Source organism: Mesoplodon mirus (assembly GCF_964341445.2).
Source record: "Mesoplodon mirus genome assembly, chromosome: 4".
In the NCBI taxonomy this organism is placed as follows: domain Eukaryota; kingdom Metazoa; phylum Chordata; class Mammalia; order Artiodactyla; family Ziphiidae; genus Mesoplodon; species Mesoplodon mirus.
In genome coordinates, this window is record NC_138979.1 from 95,358,102 (window position 1) to 95,377,667 (window position 19,566).

The 19,566-nt window shown below is 41.3% G+C and overlaps 1 protein-coding gene across 2 annotated transcripts in view; it reads left to right on the forward strand.

Moving 5' to 3' along the window:
- Positions 1–2,337: 2,337 nt before the first annotated feature.
- SPPL2A (signal peptide peptidase like 2A) overlaps positions 2,338–19,566 on the forward strand; it is a 49,024-nt gene continuing 31,795 nt past the window's right edge. Inside the window, exon 1 of one of the 2 annotated variants that reach the window (XM_082616890.1) lies at positions 2,338–2,588. In XM_082616890.1, coding sequence (XP_082473016.1) covers positions 2,523–2,588 — 66 coding nt within the window. In that variant the 5' untranslated portion in view covers positions 2,338–2,522. The remainder of the gene's footprint in view (positions 2,589–19,566) is intronic. The other variant, XM_082616891.1, reaches the window with a different exon arrangement.

The following is a 19,566-nucleotide window of genomic DNA, read 5'->3' on the forward strand; positions in this document are numbered from 1 at the left end:
TGTCTCACAAACATTTCAAACTCAAGTCCAAAATTCTTTCCTCTTCCTCACCCATCCCCCACCTCCTCCATCTCCTGGGATGATCATCTCAATAAAGGGCCCAGGGCAGGATCCTGGGAATCATCCCTCTCCTTCATCTCTCATGTACCCTCAGTTATACCAAATTCTGCTACAAATTTTCAGATCCACCACCTCCTCCTCCTTTCCATTTCTTGTGCCACTGTCTCAGTTCAGACCCTCACTATCCCTGCCTGGGTTAGGTTACTACTGTTGTCCAACAGGTCTCCTGGCTTCTACTCTTGCCCTGTTTCAATCCATCTGCCACTCCGCCTGCCATCACAGAGAGCTTTCTAAAACAAAATTGTCTGTCACTGTGCTTTCCATCACCAACTAGACGAAGCCTAAAATTCCAAGCAGGATACCCCAATCTATTTGTGATTTGGCCTCTGCCTTCTTCTCTCACTTCATCTATCATCACTCATAACTTCAGCCAAGCCCAAGTTTTGCAGTTCCTCCAATGTCACCTTTGGCTTTGAAACTAATGGTTCATTCTTCCTGGAAGTCTCCGACCCTTCTCCTACCCATTGCCTGGCTAAAATTAACTCAGCCTTCTAGACTCAGCTTAGGTTGAAATTGTTCCTGGCACCCCTTTAAAATGTCCCTTTGATACTCCCATAGCATCTTGTGCAAACAAAAGGGTCACTACTCACCCTGAACTGTTTGCTCACACATCTATGTCCTTCACTAAACCATGAGCTGTAGGATGGCAGGGACAGCATCCTATTCAGGGTTTGGTATTGAATATTCATCCAACAAATATTTGAGGACCAACTTTAAGCCAAATGTTGTAATGGGTACAGCAGTGACCAAAGCAAAGATACACCTTTCTATCAAGTGGGAATCTACATCATAAAGAAACGATGAGATAAATAAGTAAGAGTGAAAAGTGCTGTGCAGAGAATTAAATCATGTGATATGAAAGTGACTGAATGGCTACTTTAGATTAGGTATGTCAATAAGTTCCCTCGGGACTTCCCCGGTGGCGCAGCGGTTGAGAATCCACCTGCAAATGCAGGGGCCACGGGTTTGAGCCCTGGTCCAGGATGATCCCACATGCTGTGGAGCAACTAAGCCTGTGTGCCACAACTACTGTGCCTGCGCTCTAGAGCCCGCGAGCCACAGCTACTGAATCTATGTGCCACAATTACTGAAGCCCGTGCACCTAGAGCCCGAATTCCGCAACAAGAGAAGCCACCGCAATGAGAAGCCCACGCACCACAACGAAGAGTAACCCCCGCTCACGGCAACTAGAGAAAGCCCACACGCAGCAACGAAGACCCAATGCAGCCAAAAATAAATTAATTAATTAACTAAAAAAGTAAATAAATAAGTTCCCTCTGAGAAAGTGACATTTAAGCTGATAAGTGAATGCCAGCGTGCCAGGTATTCAGAGAGAGGAGCGTTCCAGCAGGGAGGACTACCAGTACAAAGGCCGGAAGAACTGAAGGCGGCCCATGTGGCTTGAAGCGAGCGTGGGAAAACAGTGAAGATGGGGTCAGAGAAGCAGGCACGGACCATGTTATATAAACTTTGTCCTCCAGAGTAGAGTGTTCCGGTTTTTTTTTTTAAATAAATTCATTTATTTATGGCTGTGTTGGGTCTTTGTTGCAGTGGCAGGCTTCTCATTGCGGTGGCTTCTCTTGTTGCAGAGCACGGGCTTTAGGCGCGTGGGCTTCAGTAGCTCCATGGCATGTGGGATCTTCTGGGACCAGGGCTCGAACCCCTGTCTTCTGCATTGGCAGGTGGATTCTTAACCACTGGGACACCAGGGAAGTCCCAGAGTAGAGCTTTGATTTTATTCTAAGTGTGGTTGGGAGTGACATGATCTGATTTACATTTTCAAAAAGATCTCTCCAGGACAGCTGTGTGGATAATGGGCTGTGGGGAGTGGAAACGGAAACCAGTTTGGAGGAGAGAAGCAACGGTGGTCTGGGGGTCGTCATTGCGGTTTAGGACAATGTGGGCGTTTTGGGGACATACGTGTGAGAGAGCCTAGGACTGTTGATGAGCTGGTGAATTAAGACTCAGAGCATGTAGGTTTTTGGCTCGAGCACCTGGGTAGTTGGTGGGGAACGGAACAGGCGCTCCGCCGATTCTAGGAAGAAGGAGGCCTTGAAAAAGTCCCTTCGCCTGCCCGGACCAGGAAACAGTTCAGGTCACGAAGCTGGAAAGAGACACGCCCAGACCCGCTGCCGGTGCCCGCCAGCGCCGGGAGCCTGAGAGAGCCCGGCGGGCGGCGCGCGCGGACCCGGCGTCCAAGTGCCCCGTGGGGGTTTCCGCGGCCTCCGGGCGGGGCCGGAAGAGGAAGTCGGTGCTGCAGTGGCGGCTCCAGCAGCCGCGGCGGCCCCAGCCCAACCCCGCCGCCCGACCCTGTCCGGCCCAGCCACCGAAGCAGCGCCGCGAGGGGATCCGGAGCCCGCCCCGCCTCGCGCCGCGCCGCCGGGCGCTCACCAGGCAGTCTGATGGGGCTGCAGCAACCGCTGACCCCCGCCGCCGCCGCCCTGCTGTGGGGCTTCCTGCTCCCTCTGGTAAGGGGGACGGGCGGGCGCTCGGGCCTCCCCGGGGCGGGGCCGGGGCCCCCCACCCTCCTCCTCCTCCTCCTCCTCCTCCTCCTCCTCCGCCTCCGCCGCCGCCGCCGCCGCCTCCCCCCCACCCCCCCACCCCCCCACGGGCTCCCTGCCGGCCTGCCCTCTCCCGCGCCTACGCGGCCTGCTCTGGGTTTTTTATTTCATCCCCATCCCTGTCCCACTACTCCCTTTCGGTCCAGCCCCCATTCCCGTCCTTTGAAGTCCCGGTACCTACCCCCGAGAAAGCTACCTGCCGAGCCCTTAATACGACTTGGACTTTGGTGCTTCTCCTCTATAGTTTCACTGTTCCAGGCGTTTTGAATTGACCTCTGAATTTTATTGTCCAGCTTTTCTTACCGCTGCTTAACCCGCACTCCCCCAACCCCAACTCTGAAAGAAGGAAACAAACGTATACCCGATTCCTGGATCAAAGTTTAGCGGTTCAAGGACTGCGCTTTAGTTTAATTGCTCTCATACAGATTTTTTTCTTCCTCCTCTGTAGTTTCTGCTTCGCCTTAGGGCTCATTTGATTCCATTCTGGGGCTTTCTGGTAACAGTAATAATTTAAAATAATTTTTTAAAGAACACACCAAAGTGTAATTCTTATAGTGGGTTTTAGTGGGTTTCAATTCTCTGCCTAGTTTAAAGGGGAGGAGAGCCGATTAAGTAACAGTAACAAATATGTGTACACAAGTTTGTTTTCGTAATTAGAGAAAAGTAATAATGTCTTAAAATTCAACACCAAGCAGAAGCTTCAGTGAATGGGTGGTAAGGACGCCAGTGTTCAGTGTTTCAGTTTGTTTCTTGTAAATTTCACTTAGGGAGTTTCAGGTTGGAAACTTTTATGAGCTTTATACAGAATTGGTATGGTGGTGTATGCCTGTCTAGTTCTTTCCATTAGAATGTGTAACTTCTCTGAAAGAGTATATTTTGCTTACTCTCCAGTTTAAAGGATTACTACCAGTGAATATATTCAATATGAAAGTGTTTTTAACATTTATTGAGAAACCAAACTCAAAGCCTGAAGTGGTTAAGTGCCTTCGTTGTATTCCTAACTTTGCTAGGCAGCATTAGGAAGAATGTATCTAAAAATTGCTTGAGGTGGGTCGGGGGGAGGAGTAGGATATAAAGAGAATAGCAAAGTGGCAGTATTGGTCTGAATCTTTGAGGTGTTGTTTACCTTGTTCAGACGTGTCCAAAAGATAATTCAGGTAATATGTAAATACACATAAAACTATAACCTAGGTATGAAATTTTTTGAGTGTTTTTGCACCCATTTTCATTTGAACTTCTTAAGCTAATTCTAAGAATATATACATGTGTGTATAAATTCCCACCTGTCCTTTCTCAACACAGATTAATAATTAACCTAATAATACATCAATTGCTCATAAACTCATATTGAAATTCTTAAGAAAAGCTCTGAAGCCTCTCACTAGAAAAATGGAAGCAAAATTTTCATGTAATTTCAAGTGCTTCACAAGTCTAAAGTTTGTCCGTGTTCTAAATTGTAGCTAGAGTGTCTCTCCCATATTCTAGATTTTATTCTTTTTATATTGCACATATATATTTTGTCATATTTCACCATGTTGATCTTGAGTTCTATATTCCCCGGTTGTGGGGTTGTTATGAGGACTCAGTAACATTCTTTCAATCCACAAATATTTAGTGTGTTATCTCTTATATGCCAGGAGCTGCGCTGGTAACTGTGAATACACTGACAAGATGTTTCGAAATTGGGAAGATCTTTTTCAGTGCTAACTAGTATTATTGATGTTCTATTTCTTAGTGATTTCTCAGTGGATTTTTTTCTTCTCCACTCTTTCTTCCTTTAAATTCCTGAAAGGGTCTCTTTCTCATTCCTTTCCTTTTCTGAGGAACTCAAATAAATCTGGTATCCTTTTTCTCAACAGGAGCTCTCTCTTTCCTTCTGTTTACTAGATACCTAGTTCCTTTCCTCCACTATTTTAAGTTTTTTATTATTTTAACCATTTTCTCCCTGAAGCCCTGTTTACTCCTCTTCCCTACTCTTACAGCCCTAGGTGACCTCTCTGGGTTCACTTGAATGAATGATGCCAGCTTAATCATTTCATTTCTTCTTTCTGGTCTCTGGAAGCTGGCCCTACTGAGCCTCTTTCCCCTTGGTCATGTTAGAAAAAGGTCATCATGGGCTTCCCTGGTGGCGTAGTGGTTAAGAATCCGCCTGCCAGTGCAGGGGACAAGGATTCGAGCCCTGGCCTGGGAAGATCCCACATGCCGCAGAGCAACTAAACCTGTGCACCACAACTACTGAGCCTGCACTCTAGAGCCTGTGAGCCACAACTACTGAGCCCGTGTGCTGCAACTACTGAAGCCTGTGCACCTAGAGCCCATGCTCTGCAACAAGAGAAACCACTGCAATGAGAAACCCTCACACCGCAACGAAGAGTAGCCCCCACTCACCACAACTAGAGAAAGCCCACGTGCAGCAACGAAGACCCAATGCAGCCAAATATTAAAAAACAAAAAGGGTCATCATCCTCATCTAGAAGCAGCATTTCATCTCCAGAAAGTGTCACATCCTTGTAGAAGAGGCAGAGTATTTAGCATTGGAAAGCCCCTTCAACATCATGTAGCCTACCCTACTCTGTTTGTCCTCAGCACATCAGAGTGACCTTACCGTGTATCTTGAACACAAGCTACAGCACATCTGGCTGTTTTAATGACTTCTAAACCCATTAAACATTTAAGTCTAGACATGAAAAGAGTGCCCGGCAGGTAATTAATTCTCTCTTGGCTTTGCCATATTTCCATATCACACTTGTCCTTCCCTAGTTCAACTCCCACCGCTAGCCCCAACTGTTAGACCTTTATTTTAGTGTTATTTGGGTCCAGTCACAGGGTTCTGTTTCAAAGAGAATGAGTGAAATTTAGCCTGGATCTGTTTTCTAAAATTGCTTCAAAGTTCTCTGAAGAATCCTGAGTCTTTCTCATAATGTTTTTTATAAAAGTTGTATTCATGTTTTCATTACTTCCAAGAATTCAAAGTGTCATATAGCCACATCTTGAGCTTATGAAAATGAAGTGGTAATCAGAATCCCCAACAGAAAAATCTCTTACTGAAATCTGCATTCCTTTGGATACTACACCAACTCAAAGAGTCTTCTTTAATTCCTTCTCTTCTGCCCTCCTCCCTCAACCTCCTGGGGAAACTAGTTGTGTTCTGCTACCCAACCTATCAGAGACATGCTGTGCTACTGTACTATAGACTGAATCGTGTCCTCCCAAAATCCATATCTTGAAGCACTAACCCCCAGTATTGATGGTATTTGGAGATGGGGCCTTTGGGAGATATTGATAATTAGGTTTAGATGAGGTCAGAGAGTAGGTCCCTTGTGATGGGATTGGTGCCCTTATGAGAAAAGACAGCAGAGAGCTTGCTCTCCCTGCCCCTCTCCCTCTCCCTATCATATTTTCTTATGGCAGCCCAAGCTGACTAAGATTTTGGTACCAGGAGTGGGGTTCTGTGGTAACAAATACCTAAACATGTGGAAGCAGCTTTGTAACTGGGTAATGGGTAGAGGCTAGAAATATGAACATTAAAGGTGATTCTGGTGAGAACGCAGATGGAGATGAGGAACATTTTATTGGAAACTAGAGGAAAGGCAATTCTTGGCATAAAATGGTAAAGAGCTTGGCTGAACTATGTTCTAGTGTTGTGTGGAAGGATTGTAAGCAGTGAAGTCAAATATTTAGCTGAGGAGATTTCTAAGCAAAGCGTTGGTGGAGCAGCTTGGTTCTTTCTAACTGCTTTTAGTGAAATGCAAACGGGAGAGAGGAATTGAAGAAGGAATTGTTAAGCAAAAAGGAACCAGAATTTGAAGATTTGGAAAATTCTCAGCCTATCCATGTTGCAAAAAAAAAAAAAAAAGAGAAAGTTTGTTCTGGAAAGAACGCTAAGAGTGTGGCTGAACAATCACTTGATAAGTAGCTTATGGGATTCTGTGAGCAAAAACACTGCCACTTTTAACTCTGGGGGAAGTAACTGCTTTTAGTGAAAAGCAAAGGGGAGAGAGGAATTGAAGAAGGAATTGTTAAGCTAAAAGGAACCAGAATTTGAAGATTTGGAAAATTCTCAGCCTATCCATGTTGCAAAAAAAAAAAAAAAAGAGAAAGTTTGTTCTGGAAAGAACGCTAAGAGTATGGCTGAACAATCACTTGATAAGTAGCTTATGGGATTCTATGAGCAAAAACACTGCCACTTTTAACCCCGGGGGAAGGAGACAGGATGAAATGAAGAAAGGCTGTTGGACCTTTTGGATCTGACAGGATGGGATGATAGAGCTATTTGGCTGTGAACGTGCATTATTCTTCAAGAAGAGGGAGAAATGACCCCCAAAGGTGATTCAGAGATCATCAGGGCCACAACTTCAGTTTCAACGAGCCTTTTGGCCTCTACCAGGAGCCTTGGGGGTGGTATCCCACAGAGCCAAAGGCTACCCCACAGAGCCATGGGGGTGACACTTCCTCCCCAGTGGGCCTGGAAAGTGGGACATAGAGCCAAAAAGGATACTTCTTGAGCCTTAAGATCTATGTCTTACTAGGTTTTGGACTTCCTTGGGTCCCCTCATCCCTTTCTTCCTTCTGATTTCTTCTTTTGGAATGGGAATGTCTATCCTATACCTGTCCCACCATTATATTTTGGAAGCACATAACTTGTCTGATCTTATAGGTTCACAGCTGGAGAGGAATCTTACCTCATGAAGAATCTTGCGTCTCACCCATATCAGATTTAGATGATATTTAGATGAGCTTTTGGACTTTTTAGAGTTGACGCTGGAATGAATTAAGACTTTTAGGGCTGTGGGATGGAATGAATATAAATATTTTGCATGTGAGAAGGATATGAATTTTGGGAGCCAGGGGAGAAATGCTGTGGACTGAATTGTGTGCCTCTAAATTCTCATGTTGAAGCCCTAACTCCCAGTGTGATGGTACTTGGAGATTGATTGGGCCTTTGAGGATAATTAGGTTTAGATGAGGTTATCAGGGTGGGGCCCTTACAATGGGATTATTGCCTTGCTCTCTCTCCCCCCACCCCCCACAACCATGTGAGGACACAGTGAAAAGGTGGCCATCTACAAGCCAGGAAGAGAGCCCTTACCAGAACTGGACCATGCTGGCACATTGAAACTTCTAGGCTCCAGGCTGTGAAAAATAAATTTCTATTGTTTAAACCACCTAGTCTGTGGTACATGTCTAAGCCCAAGCTTAGACATAATGGTTATGTCACATTCCTCCTTTAACTGTCAGATTCTTCACAATCAGAGCTGTCTCTGTGGATTCTGCATCCCATTGTCCAATTTTTAAGTCACTAATTGCTGTGTTATCTCCTTCCCAAAATACAACACCTAAACATACATCTCCTTAGAATCTCAAAATGATCCTGAGAGAAGTTTCAGGAAGATTACAGTTTGTCCTAGACCAGATAGAAAGTCATGAAAAAGAGGACTAGAACCCAGAGTTTCTAGACATTTGTTTGTACTTTTCCACTAACTGGGTTTTTTTTGGGGGAAGGGATCAAAAATAGATCACAAGACTGATTGGATAAATTTGTGAATTTATTTTCATGAAAAAAAGGTTTAAAGATAGAAGTCATGTTTATTATATATTTAATAATTTGTCTTTGTTAAAAATTTACCTGAAATTGGATCTGTTTACAGAACTCTAGACCATAAAGTCTCCAGGTATGGACTCTTACCCCAAGATACTAAATTTGTTTTCAAAAATTTTATTGCCTTTAGGCCAGAATTTGCCAAATGTTACCATGTCCTATGGTCTTAAATCAACTCTGATTTACCCGCCTGACCTTTTAGGCATTTGAGTTTATGAATTCTAGTGTAAATCGTAAATTCTATAATAGTTAAGTAGTAAGATTACTTAAGGAAACCCAGGGAAAAGGCTGGATCTAGGTAGAAGGAGAAGCTACCTGACTCATTCTGTGCTGTCTCCCTTAGCACCTCATAGTTTGCAGAGTACTGAATGAATGAATGGTTACCTTGTCTCTTCCCTCCACCTGAGTACATCTTAGCCTGTTACATGCCCCCAGATTCTCCAAGTGTAAGGTATGATCCTGGGAATCTACTTTCCCCATGTCCCACAAACTCCTCTGATTCTCTATAAATCCCTGTTTGGTGCCCTAGCTCCCACTGAGCCACTAATTAAGTAATTAAGATTTCACTTAATCTCTGAGGGTCTGAGTCTAGTCAGTTTCAGTGCATGGTTTCCATAAACCTTGAATATTGGAAGTAGGAGTAGAAAGAACATAGATTGTCTTGATTATATAACTTATTAGTGAGGAAAGAGGCATAGAAAATATAATAGTGAATAGTGAATCAGGAAGTTATTTAGACCTGGCTTTGGAACATGTGTCATTCAGACATATAACCCCAATTCTGCCTTTCCTGTAGAGGCTGTTTTCAACTCTTAATGTATTGCTATTGACTTAAAACTCAGTCTGTGTAAAGAGAAAGATGTTTGTAAAGAAAAGGATACCTCCTACATTGCTATGATATAAGGGTAATGGGTAGATGACTATTACTCTTTGGCATTTAGCACTCAGTGATTACATTTTAACTTTTTATCTTCTGGTTTAGAAATAAAGATTTTTTTAATTGCTAGTTCTCATTTTAAATAAATTCTGTTTATTAGCAAAACTTGCCCCAAACCCCCAGCCCTCATATTCGGTATCTAAAGATAGGGGAGTAGTTTAATTTGTAGATTTTATGAAGAAAGATTGTAGGGGGGGTTAATTGGAGAGAGAGTTCATCATATTCACACATTGTTTCTTGAAACCAAAGGATTAAGTATATCTAATGGATAACAATACGAATAATGTGAACCATGTTTAATTGACAGACTGTGGAGGTTGGGGGGGAAGCTGGGACCCAGTGATACAAATGCTGAAGAGTTTTGAGTGAACTTATGGGTGAAATGGGGGAACTGCTGGCCAATACATGAACGTTGGCTATACCAGCATACTGCAGGTACAGTGTGACTTTCACCTCTTAAGAAAATTCCTAGGAGAACCCCAGTAAAGTCTGGAAATCCGATGAGTTTCACTGCTATTCACGATGAAGTCTATAACCATGTACTCTGCAGACCAACATCAGAGCATCACTTGGAAGCTTGTTAGAAATGTATAATCATGGGCTCCTCCTAAGACCTGCTGGATCAGAATCTGATTTTAACAGAACATTAAATTCAAGAAGCACTGATCTATAATAAAGGGTAAGAAATTGTTGCCCAGATTACTCACCATAATCTCTAAGAAAAAAGAAGAACCGTGCTTGACTAATCTTTTAAGGCTTTTAAAGGGAATTAAATATATACATGGGTAAAAGTTAGCGTTGTATTAGTTAGAGCTCCATCGTGATCAGGTGAAAATGGGCCAAGATACAGAGTCCTGGCAGACCCAAAGTATGGCGTGGATTCAGGGTAGGGGGTAGTATATTAGATAAATTTTTAGCTAAATAGTTTTTATTTTCAAAAGGAATGTGTGAAGACTTAAATTTGGAAAGTAGATCCAATGCTGGTAGATACCTTTTGAAGGAGAAAGAAGAGTAGAAGGCAAACTAAACCTGTGAAACAAAGTCACAGAAGAATCGAACTGTGCTATTAGCTTGGACAAGAGTAGAAAGGCCTGTTTCCTAGGTTAATATTGGGCTGGTGAGTCAGCATTAGGAGGCGGTTTGAACAGAGGCCAGGAATACAAATGCCCATGCTTGGGACTACCAAGAGACTGGAGTATAAAGCATAGATATAGCCTCAAGAGACAGGGACGTGAAGGTCAGTGCAACACTGACTCAGTGTAAGTACACTGATGAAATACAGCTCCTTATATATGTCGCATGGTTTAAGGTCTGATTGGTTTGGGAAAATGAGGAAATAGGACACCTGCAAGGATGTGAGTATAGTGTACTCCATTACAGTTGAGGTGTTTTTAGACTTCGAGTTATCATTTGGCACTTATCATACCAAAAAGTATTTAGGAGAAAAATGATCAAAAGAATAGGGGACTCTGACATTAAGATAGACTTAAACATGGATTTAAAAAGATGATATGGAATAAGACTGAAGTCAAGTGATCTGGGTAAAGTAAATTTGGAAATGTTCACAAACAACAGGCATCCGATGAATTTTTATGTGAGGTATATTTGAATCAGAAAAACAGGAAGTACTACTTCACACTGTGGGCTAGTAAACTTGCTTCCCTTGCATGTGAGGATCAAGCAAGATGCGGAATATAAAGACACGGGTGTGAGGTTGATGATTTGATGACCATGAAGAACACTTGATTCCACCGCCAGTGGTTGTAGGAACTGCCATTAAGAGGCAGGATTTGGGGTGAGCAGTAAGGAGCACTTGTCATAGGAAGGGAATTCCATGAAACTCTAGAGTCCTAGAAGTGGGGGTACTTGGAAGAGTATAAGGAAAGGAGTTAGAGTTTGGGATGTTTAGGGTGTGGAAGGAACTAATTGGGTATTAGAGGAATTTGAGTGGTGGTAGGAGACCCATGCCCAGAATCACAGCAGAGAGGGAGTTAACAGCTAATGCAGAGATATATATGACCAATATTAAAACTGGAGGGTGATGATTGGGTACTAAGGGGTGCTGGCGGATCTAGCTGCATAAGGGAACTTGAAGTGATAGCAGAGCTGAAAGACTGCTGGTCTGGGTTTTAGAGAGCTCAATTCTAATCTGGCCCCTGAGACTTCATTTTGATCATTTTGGACCTGTTTGAGCTGTGAAATGAAGGGACTAGATTATATTATCCCTAAATCCCTTCAAGCTCTTGATACTAAGCTTTTTACTAAGAGAATATTTTCATTATTGGTTGAAAATATAAACAGATATTTTTTAAGGGTTGAGTAAAGTCATAGAAGAACAGACCACAGTTGATTACAAAGGAAAATTCAGATGTCTTGAAGCATGTTTCTAACTTGAAAAATGTAAAGGAAGATATCCTGTCCTTCCACCATAGGGTCTTTGTCAGATGATCTAATACTAGCATGGGTAGACCACAAGTCTCTCCTGATTTGGTACTTGTAATGTTTGAAGGGACACTTGAGCTTCAGGCCTCTGTGCTTCCCAACCTAACTGGCCCTTGAACAACATGGGTTTAAACTGCGCAGGTCCACTTATACTTGGGTTTTTTTCAATACATATACTTTGTTTATGATCTACAGTTTGTTGAATTTGTGTGGAATCAAATCTACGGGATTTGAGCATACCTGGATTTTGTTATCTGTCCTGGAACCAGTCTCCCTCAGATACCGAGGGATGACTGTGCTCTTGTTCCTGTATAGCTTTTGCTGCTCAAGTTTGGGCCCATAGAGCAGCAGCAGCAGGATCCCCTGGGAGCTTGTTAGACATGCAGAATCCCACATTCCACCCAGGCCAACTGAATCAAAATCTCCATTTTAATATGATCACTAAGTGATTTGTATGCACGTTAAATCTTGAGAAGCACTGCTCCTATAGCTATAGTACTCACACCTTAACAAGCATCAAAATCTCCATAAGGCCTTGTTAAAAATAAACTTCTCAGAGTTTCTGATTCAGTAGGTCTGGAATAGGGTCCAAGAATTTGCATTTCCAACACCCTAAGAACTACTAAAGCTTTTACTAGAGACTGACTTAAATCACATTCTGTTTGTGATTGTCTTTTTCAGGAAGACTATAATTTCTTGTTTAGTGTTTCTTGGTGGGGGCAGCTTTATTGAGATATATTACATATACCATAAAATTCACCCATTTAAAGTGTACAATTCAGTGGCTTTTAGTATATTCACAGATATGTACAACCGTTACTATCGTCAATTTTAAAACATCTACATCACCTCAAAAAGAAACCAAATAGCTAGAGCACAGAGGATTTTTAGGGCAATAAAACTACTTCATGTTCCATATGATACTGTAATGGTGTATACATGTCATTACATATTTGTCAAAACCTATAGAATGTAAAACACCAGGAGAAACCCTAAATGTAAACTGTGGACTTTGGGTGGTAATGAATTGTCACTGTAGGTTCATAGATGCTAACATATGTTAATAATGGAGGTTGGAGGGAGGCTATGCGTGTGTGTGGTAAGGGAATATGTAGGAACACTGTACTTCATGCTCAGTTTTGCTGTGACCCTAAAGGTGATCTAAAACATAAAGTCTATTTAAAAAAAAGAAACCTCATATTCTGTAGCTATCATCCCCATCCCCACATCCTACCAAACCCTAAGCAACCACTAATCATCTTGTATTTCTTTTCCATGATGCAAGTACTTGGCAAGGTGCTAGATGCATTATTAATAATAATAGTTACCATTTATTAAGAGCTTAATATGTGTAAACATTTGCATCATCTGACTTAATCATCATGACAGCTCTGTGAGGTCTGGACATTTTTTGTCATCTCAAAGCTGAGGAGGGAATCCCCTGGAGGTCCAGTGGTTAGGACTCCGAGCTTTTACTGCCAGGGCCCAGGTTTAATTCCTGGTTGGGGAACTAAGATCCCGCAAGCCTCGAGGCGGGGCCAAAAACAAAAAACAGAAAAACCAAGATGTTGACACTTAAACAATTTAAATGACTTGTAACATAGCCAATAAATGGTGAAACTGCCATTCTGTCCCAGGTCTCTAATTCCAGAACATACGATATCTATTGTTGATAAACTGAATTTTCAAAGCTATATAATCTCTATGAGAAATTTTACTAAGATGTTAAAATGTAGTGGAAATGCTTAAGTTATTTGGATATGTTAGCTTACTCATGAAATTTGCTGCATGTTGCACATCCAATACGAACTATTCTACAATTATGTATGGTTATACTTTCCTCTCTCATACTAATCTTCCACTAAAATTTGTGTTTTGCCTCAGTAATTCCCATATCAATGAATTTTGCTTATATCAATGATAAATTTTCTACCACCATAGAAAAGACTGTAATCTGTCTATAGCAATAAATGTTACTCATAGTTGGATATCTTTGTACTTCCTTGTACTTTTAAGCTTTTTTAAAAATCCCTTAGCTTTTGTAATTATAAAAGTAACACTGACTATTATACAGTTGTGTAAAAGGAGATAGTGTATATGTATCAATATGGAAAATCTAACATATAAAATTTAAATTTTATGGCTTAAAGACTTAAATATAAGACATGACACCATAATACTCTTTAGAAGAGAACGTAGGCAAAACATTCTCTGACATAAATCATACCAGTGTTTTCTTTGGTCAGTCTCCCAGGGCAATAGAAATAAAAACAAAAATAAACAAATGAGACCTAAACAAACTTACAAGCTTTTGTACAGCAAAGGAAATCATAAACAAAATGAAAAGACAAACCTACAGACTGGGAGAAAGTATTTGCAAATGAGGCAACCCACAAGGGCTTAATTTCCAAAATATTCAAACAGCTCATACAAGGCAACAACAAAAGAACAACCCAATTGAAAAATGGGCAAATGAGCTAAATAGACATTTCTCCAAAAAGACAGGGCTTCCCTGGTGGCGTAGTGGTTGAAAATCCGCCTGCCGATGCAGAGGACACGGGCTTGCGCCCCGGTCCGGGAAGATCCCACATGCCGCGGAGCGGCTGGGCCTGTGAGCCATGGCCGCTGAGCCTGCGCGTCCGGAGCCTGTGCTGCGCAACAGGAGAGGCCACAATAGTGAGAGGCCCCCGTACTGCAAAAAACAAAACAAAAACAAAACAAAAAGACATACAGATGGCCAACAGGCACATGAAAAGATGTTCAACATCGCTAATTATTAGAGAAATACAAATCAAAACTATAATTATGGGCTTCCCTGGTGGCGCAGTGGTTGAGAGTCCGCCTGCCGATGCAGGGGACACAGGTTCGTGCCCCGGTCCGGGAAGATCCCACATGCCGCAGAGTGGCTGGGCCCGTGAGCCATGGCCGCTGAGCCTGCACGTCCAGAGCCTGTGCTCTGCAACGGGAGAGGCCACAACAGTGAGAGGCCCATGTACCGCAAAAAAAAAAAAAAACTATGATGAGGTACCACCTCACACCAGTCAGAATGGCCAGCATTGAAAAGTCTACAAATAACAAGTACTGGAGAGGGTGTGGAGAAAAGTAAACCCTCCTACACTGTTGGTGGGAATGTAAATTGATGCAGCCACTATGGAAAACAGTATGGAGGTTCCTCAGAAAGCTAAAAATAGAGTTGCCATATGATCCTGCAATTCCACTCCTGGGCGTATATCCAGAGAAAACTATAATTCAAGAAGATACATGCACCCCAGTGTTCATAGCAGCACTATTTACAGTAGCAGAGACATAGAAGCAGCCTAAATGTCCATCGACAGATGAATGGATAAAGAAGATGTGGTACATATATATAATGGAATACTACTCAGCCGTAAAAAAGAATGAAATAATGCCATTTGCAGCAACATGGACGGACCTAGAGATTATCGTACTAAGTGAAGTAAGTCAGAAAGAGACAAATACCATATGATATCACTTACATGTGGAATCTAAAATATGACACGAACTTATCTATGAAACAGAAACAGACTCACAGACATAGAGAACAGACTTGTGGTTGCCAAGGGGGAGGGGCGTGGGGGAGGGAAAGATTGGGAGTTTGTGATTAGCAGATGCAAACTATTATATATAGGATGGACTACAAGGTCCTATTGTATAGCACAGGGAACTATATTCAATATCCTGTAATAAACCATAATGGAAAAGAATATATATATGACCGAATCACTTTGCTATACAGTAGAAACTAACATTGTAAATCGGTTATACTTAAAAGAAATAAACTTTAAAAAGTAAAATTTTAGAAAAGCTACACAGTAGTATATATAGTATGATCCCATATGTGTAAAACAGACAACAATGTATATATTTGAGATCTATCTATCTATCGGGTTGGCCAAAAGGTTCATTCGGTTTTTCCATAAGATGGCTCTGGTAGGGCTTAGTTGTCTTTAACTTCATTCGAAGCAATTTTGTTAGACTGTAATGTGACAGCTGTCATATCAGCGTGCATTAAAAAAAAATCAAAATTGGTGAATTTTTGTATAGCCATTATTAAATTGAAGATGGAAGAAAAAAGCAACGTTTTCAGCATATTATGCTTTATTATTTCAAGAAAGGTAAAAATGCAACTGAAACGCAAAAAGAGAGTTGTGCAGTGTATGGAGAAGGTTCTGTGACTGATAGAAAGTGTCAAAAGTGGTTTGCAAAGTTTCATGCTGGAGATTTCTCACTGGACGATGCTCCATGGTCAGGTAGACCAGTTGAAGTTGATAGCGATCAAACCGAGACATTAATTGAGAACAATCAGCGTTATACCGTGCAGGAGATAGCTGACATACTCAAAATATCCAAGTCAAACGTTGAAAATCATTTGCAATAGCTTGGTTATGTTAATCACTTTGAAGTTTGGGTTCCACATAAGTTAAGTGAGAAAAACCTCCTTGACCATATTTCCTCACGGGATTCTCTACTGAAACGTAACAAAGTTTCTGTTTTTAAAACAAATTGTAATGGGTGATGAAAAGTGAATGCTGTACAATAATGTGGTATAGATGAGATTGTGGGGCAAGTGAAATGAACCACCACCAACCACACCAAAGGCCGGTCTTCAACCAAAGAAGGTGATGTTGTGTATATGGTGGGATTGGAAGGGAGTCCTCTATGATGAGCTCTTTCCAGAAAACCAAATGATTAATCCCAACAAGTACTTCTCCCAATTAGACCAACTGAAAGCAGCACTTGATGAAAAGTGTCCAGAATCAGTGAAGAGAAGATGCATAATCTTCCATCAGGGTAACACAAGACCTCATGTTTCTTTGATGACCAGGCAAAAATTGTACAGCTTGGCTGGGAAGTTCTGATTGATCTGCCATATTCACCAGACATTGCACCTTTGGATTTCCATTTATTTTGGTCTTTACAAAATTCTCTTAATGGAAAACATTTCCATTCCCTGGAAGACAGTAAAAGGCACCTGGAACAGTTCTTTGCTCAAAAATATAAAAAGTTTTGGGAAGACGGAATTATGAAGTTGCCTGAAAAATGGCAGAAGGTAGTGGAACAAAAGGGTGAATACATTGTTCAATAAAGTTATTGGTGAAAATAAAAAATGTGTCTTTTATTTTTACTTAAAAACCAAAGGAACTTTTTGGCCAACCCAATATCTATCTATCTTAAATATTCATAGATAGTATCTGGAAAGACATAAGAGAAGCCCCTAAGGGGTGACTGTGAGAACCAGGATGAGAGGAGAGGGACTTCATACCTTTTTGTTTTGATTGTTTTTTCCTTTTTTAATTTTCTCCTTCCAATCTTTTTACACCCTCATCTTTGCTTTTGTTTCCCTCTCCTTTTTTTTAAAAATAGCCTGGTCTCTCTCCACATCATTCTTTAAGTTCACATAACAGTACAAATACATATAGGGAGCTTTGAGGGGGGGTCATTTTTATAAAAATAGAAAACACTATAAATATCTTTCTGGAACTTGCTTTTCTCACCATGGACATCTATTTCTACAGGTAGATCTAGTTATTTCTTTTTTAAATTTTTTAATAAATTTATTTATTTATTTTTGGCTGCGTTGAGTCTTCATTGCTGCTCACTGGCTTTCTCTAGTTGCGGCAAGTGGGGCTACTTTTTTTTGCGGTGTGTGGGCTTCTCATTGCGGTGGCTTCTCTTTGCTGTGGAGCATGGACTCTAGGCGCTCGGGCTTCAGTAGTTGTGGCATGCGGGCTCTAGAGCTCAGGCTCAATAGTTGTGGTGCACGGGCTTAGTTGCTCCACGGCATGTGGGATATTTCCAGACCAGGGCTCAGACCTGTGCCCCCTGCATTGGCAGGCAGACTCTTAACCGCTGCACCACCTGGGAAGTCCTCTAGTTCTTTCTTTTTAATAGCTGTGTACTATGCATACCATAATGTAATGGATTCTTATCTGTGGAAGATGTTTTTTGTTTTTGCTATAACATATTGCAGTGAATATCCTTCTACATTTATCTTTGTATAATCTTTGTGCATTATGTAATACATCTGTAGGATATGAATCAGAGAATTATAAGTATTAAAAAAGTTTGATTGATATTGCCAATTGTCTATTGTAAAGGTTATACCACTTCAGCAGTGTGCATTGTTAAAACCCAAATCCTAATTTAAATACAGTTCTCTCTAAAAGGAGCTTAGTAGAATGACTGGCTCCAATCTATGGCAGGTAAAGGATAAAGTCAGCCTAAAACAAGGAAGTCCTCAAAGACTAATGGGGTCTTGCCAAAAGGATACAAAGAACAAGGTGGAAGAGGCTCTATTGGCCAAATGTGGGATAATTTGAACATCAAACGAATAATTGTAATTGCACTACATTGAATTTTAAAAAATCAATTAATCTCTAGTGATAGTAAACAAAAGGTGGTAGAGAGAGAGAGTAAAGCTCTTTTTTTTTAGAAAAGAAGAGTACAAGGGCTTCTGTGGTGGTGCAGTGGTTAAGAATCTGCCTGCCAATGCAGGGGACACGGGTTCGAGCCCTGGTCCGGGAGGATCCCACATGCCATGGAGCAACTAAGCCCGTGCTCCACAACTACTGAGCCTGTGAGCCACAACTACTGAGGCCATGTGCCACAACTACTGAGCCTGTTCTCTAGAGCCCATGTGCCACAACTCCTGAAGCCTGCGTGCCTAGAGCCCCTGCTCTGCAACAAGAGAAGCCGCTGCAATGAGAAGCCCGTGCACCGCAACAAAGAGTAGCCCCCGCTCGCTGCAACTAGAGAAAGCCCGCGCGCAGCAATGAAGACCCAACGCAGCCAAAAATAAATAAATAAAATAAATAAATTTATATTAAAAAAAAAGAAGAGTACAAGCTAATAAATGTAGAGGATTGACATTCACCATTTCACAACCCCCAACATAATATGTAAAATTAAATTCAGGCACGGAGGCTAAAACACTAGGTGAGAAGTTGCTGAACTGTTCACATTGTGCTACAGATTACTTACTAATCACAAGGGGAAAAAAATATTTAACTTTACACTGGAGAAACCCTGCAGTTACTATGTTAACCAAATAATCAAACTCAGCATTGCTAATAGCGGGACATCCTGATATCATGCGCCATTTTGTTGGGTGAAATAAGAAGTACCCATTTTGTTGGGTGCAATAAGAAGTACCCAATTCACTTACATAGTATTCTTTAAAAAATGTTTAACCTAAGTCTAATCAACCCTTATGATTATCTGTAGAATTACAAGCAATAGTTAGAACTGTAGATGATGTTAGTGTGACCTTATGTAGGTTGTTAGTAACTACTCTGAGTCTCAGAGCCATCATTTATAAAATAGTGACAATGAATCAAATAAATGTATGACAATAACCTAAATATACTTTGTTGAATTTGTGTACTTTGTTTACAACCTAAAAATAGTTTGTGTACAGTAAGAATTTAACATATCAGTTTACCTCTCCTGTCAGAATCCATTCATAGCCACCAAGTATATAGCTGAATGAAAATTACATTTCTTTTTTCCAGAAGTAGATTCCTTATGTAATTACTTTATGTAATCTGATGGCATGTTTCAAGAATTCCCTATACTTGTTTAGATCCATAAGCTAATAAAGTCCCAAGTATGCTAGAAAGTTTTCTAATCTCGAATGTTCAAGGGAGATTTCAGGTAGGAGAGCATGGATTAGAGCATTTCTGTACTTCTTAGACATTTAGGTTGACTTCTATGTAATAAACAATTTTATAGATCAAAAATGATCAAATATCAGCAATTTCTTGTAGCTCGACCTAATGCATGCTTTAGTGGCAGAGGCTTAGTAGTACAACATATTTATCTGCCAAACAATCATTTTTCTCCCTTATGTTGTAGAGTAAGATTTTCTCAAAGGAGGAGAGAGGAAG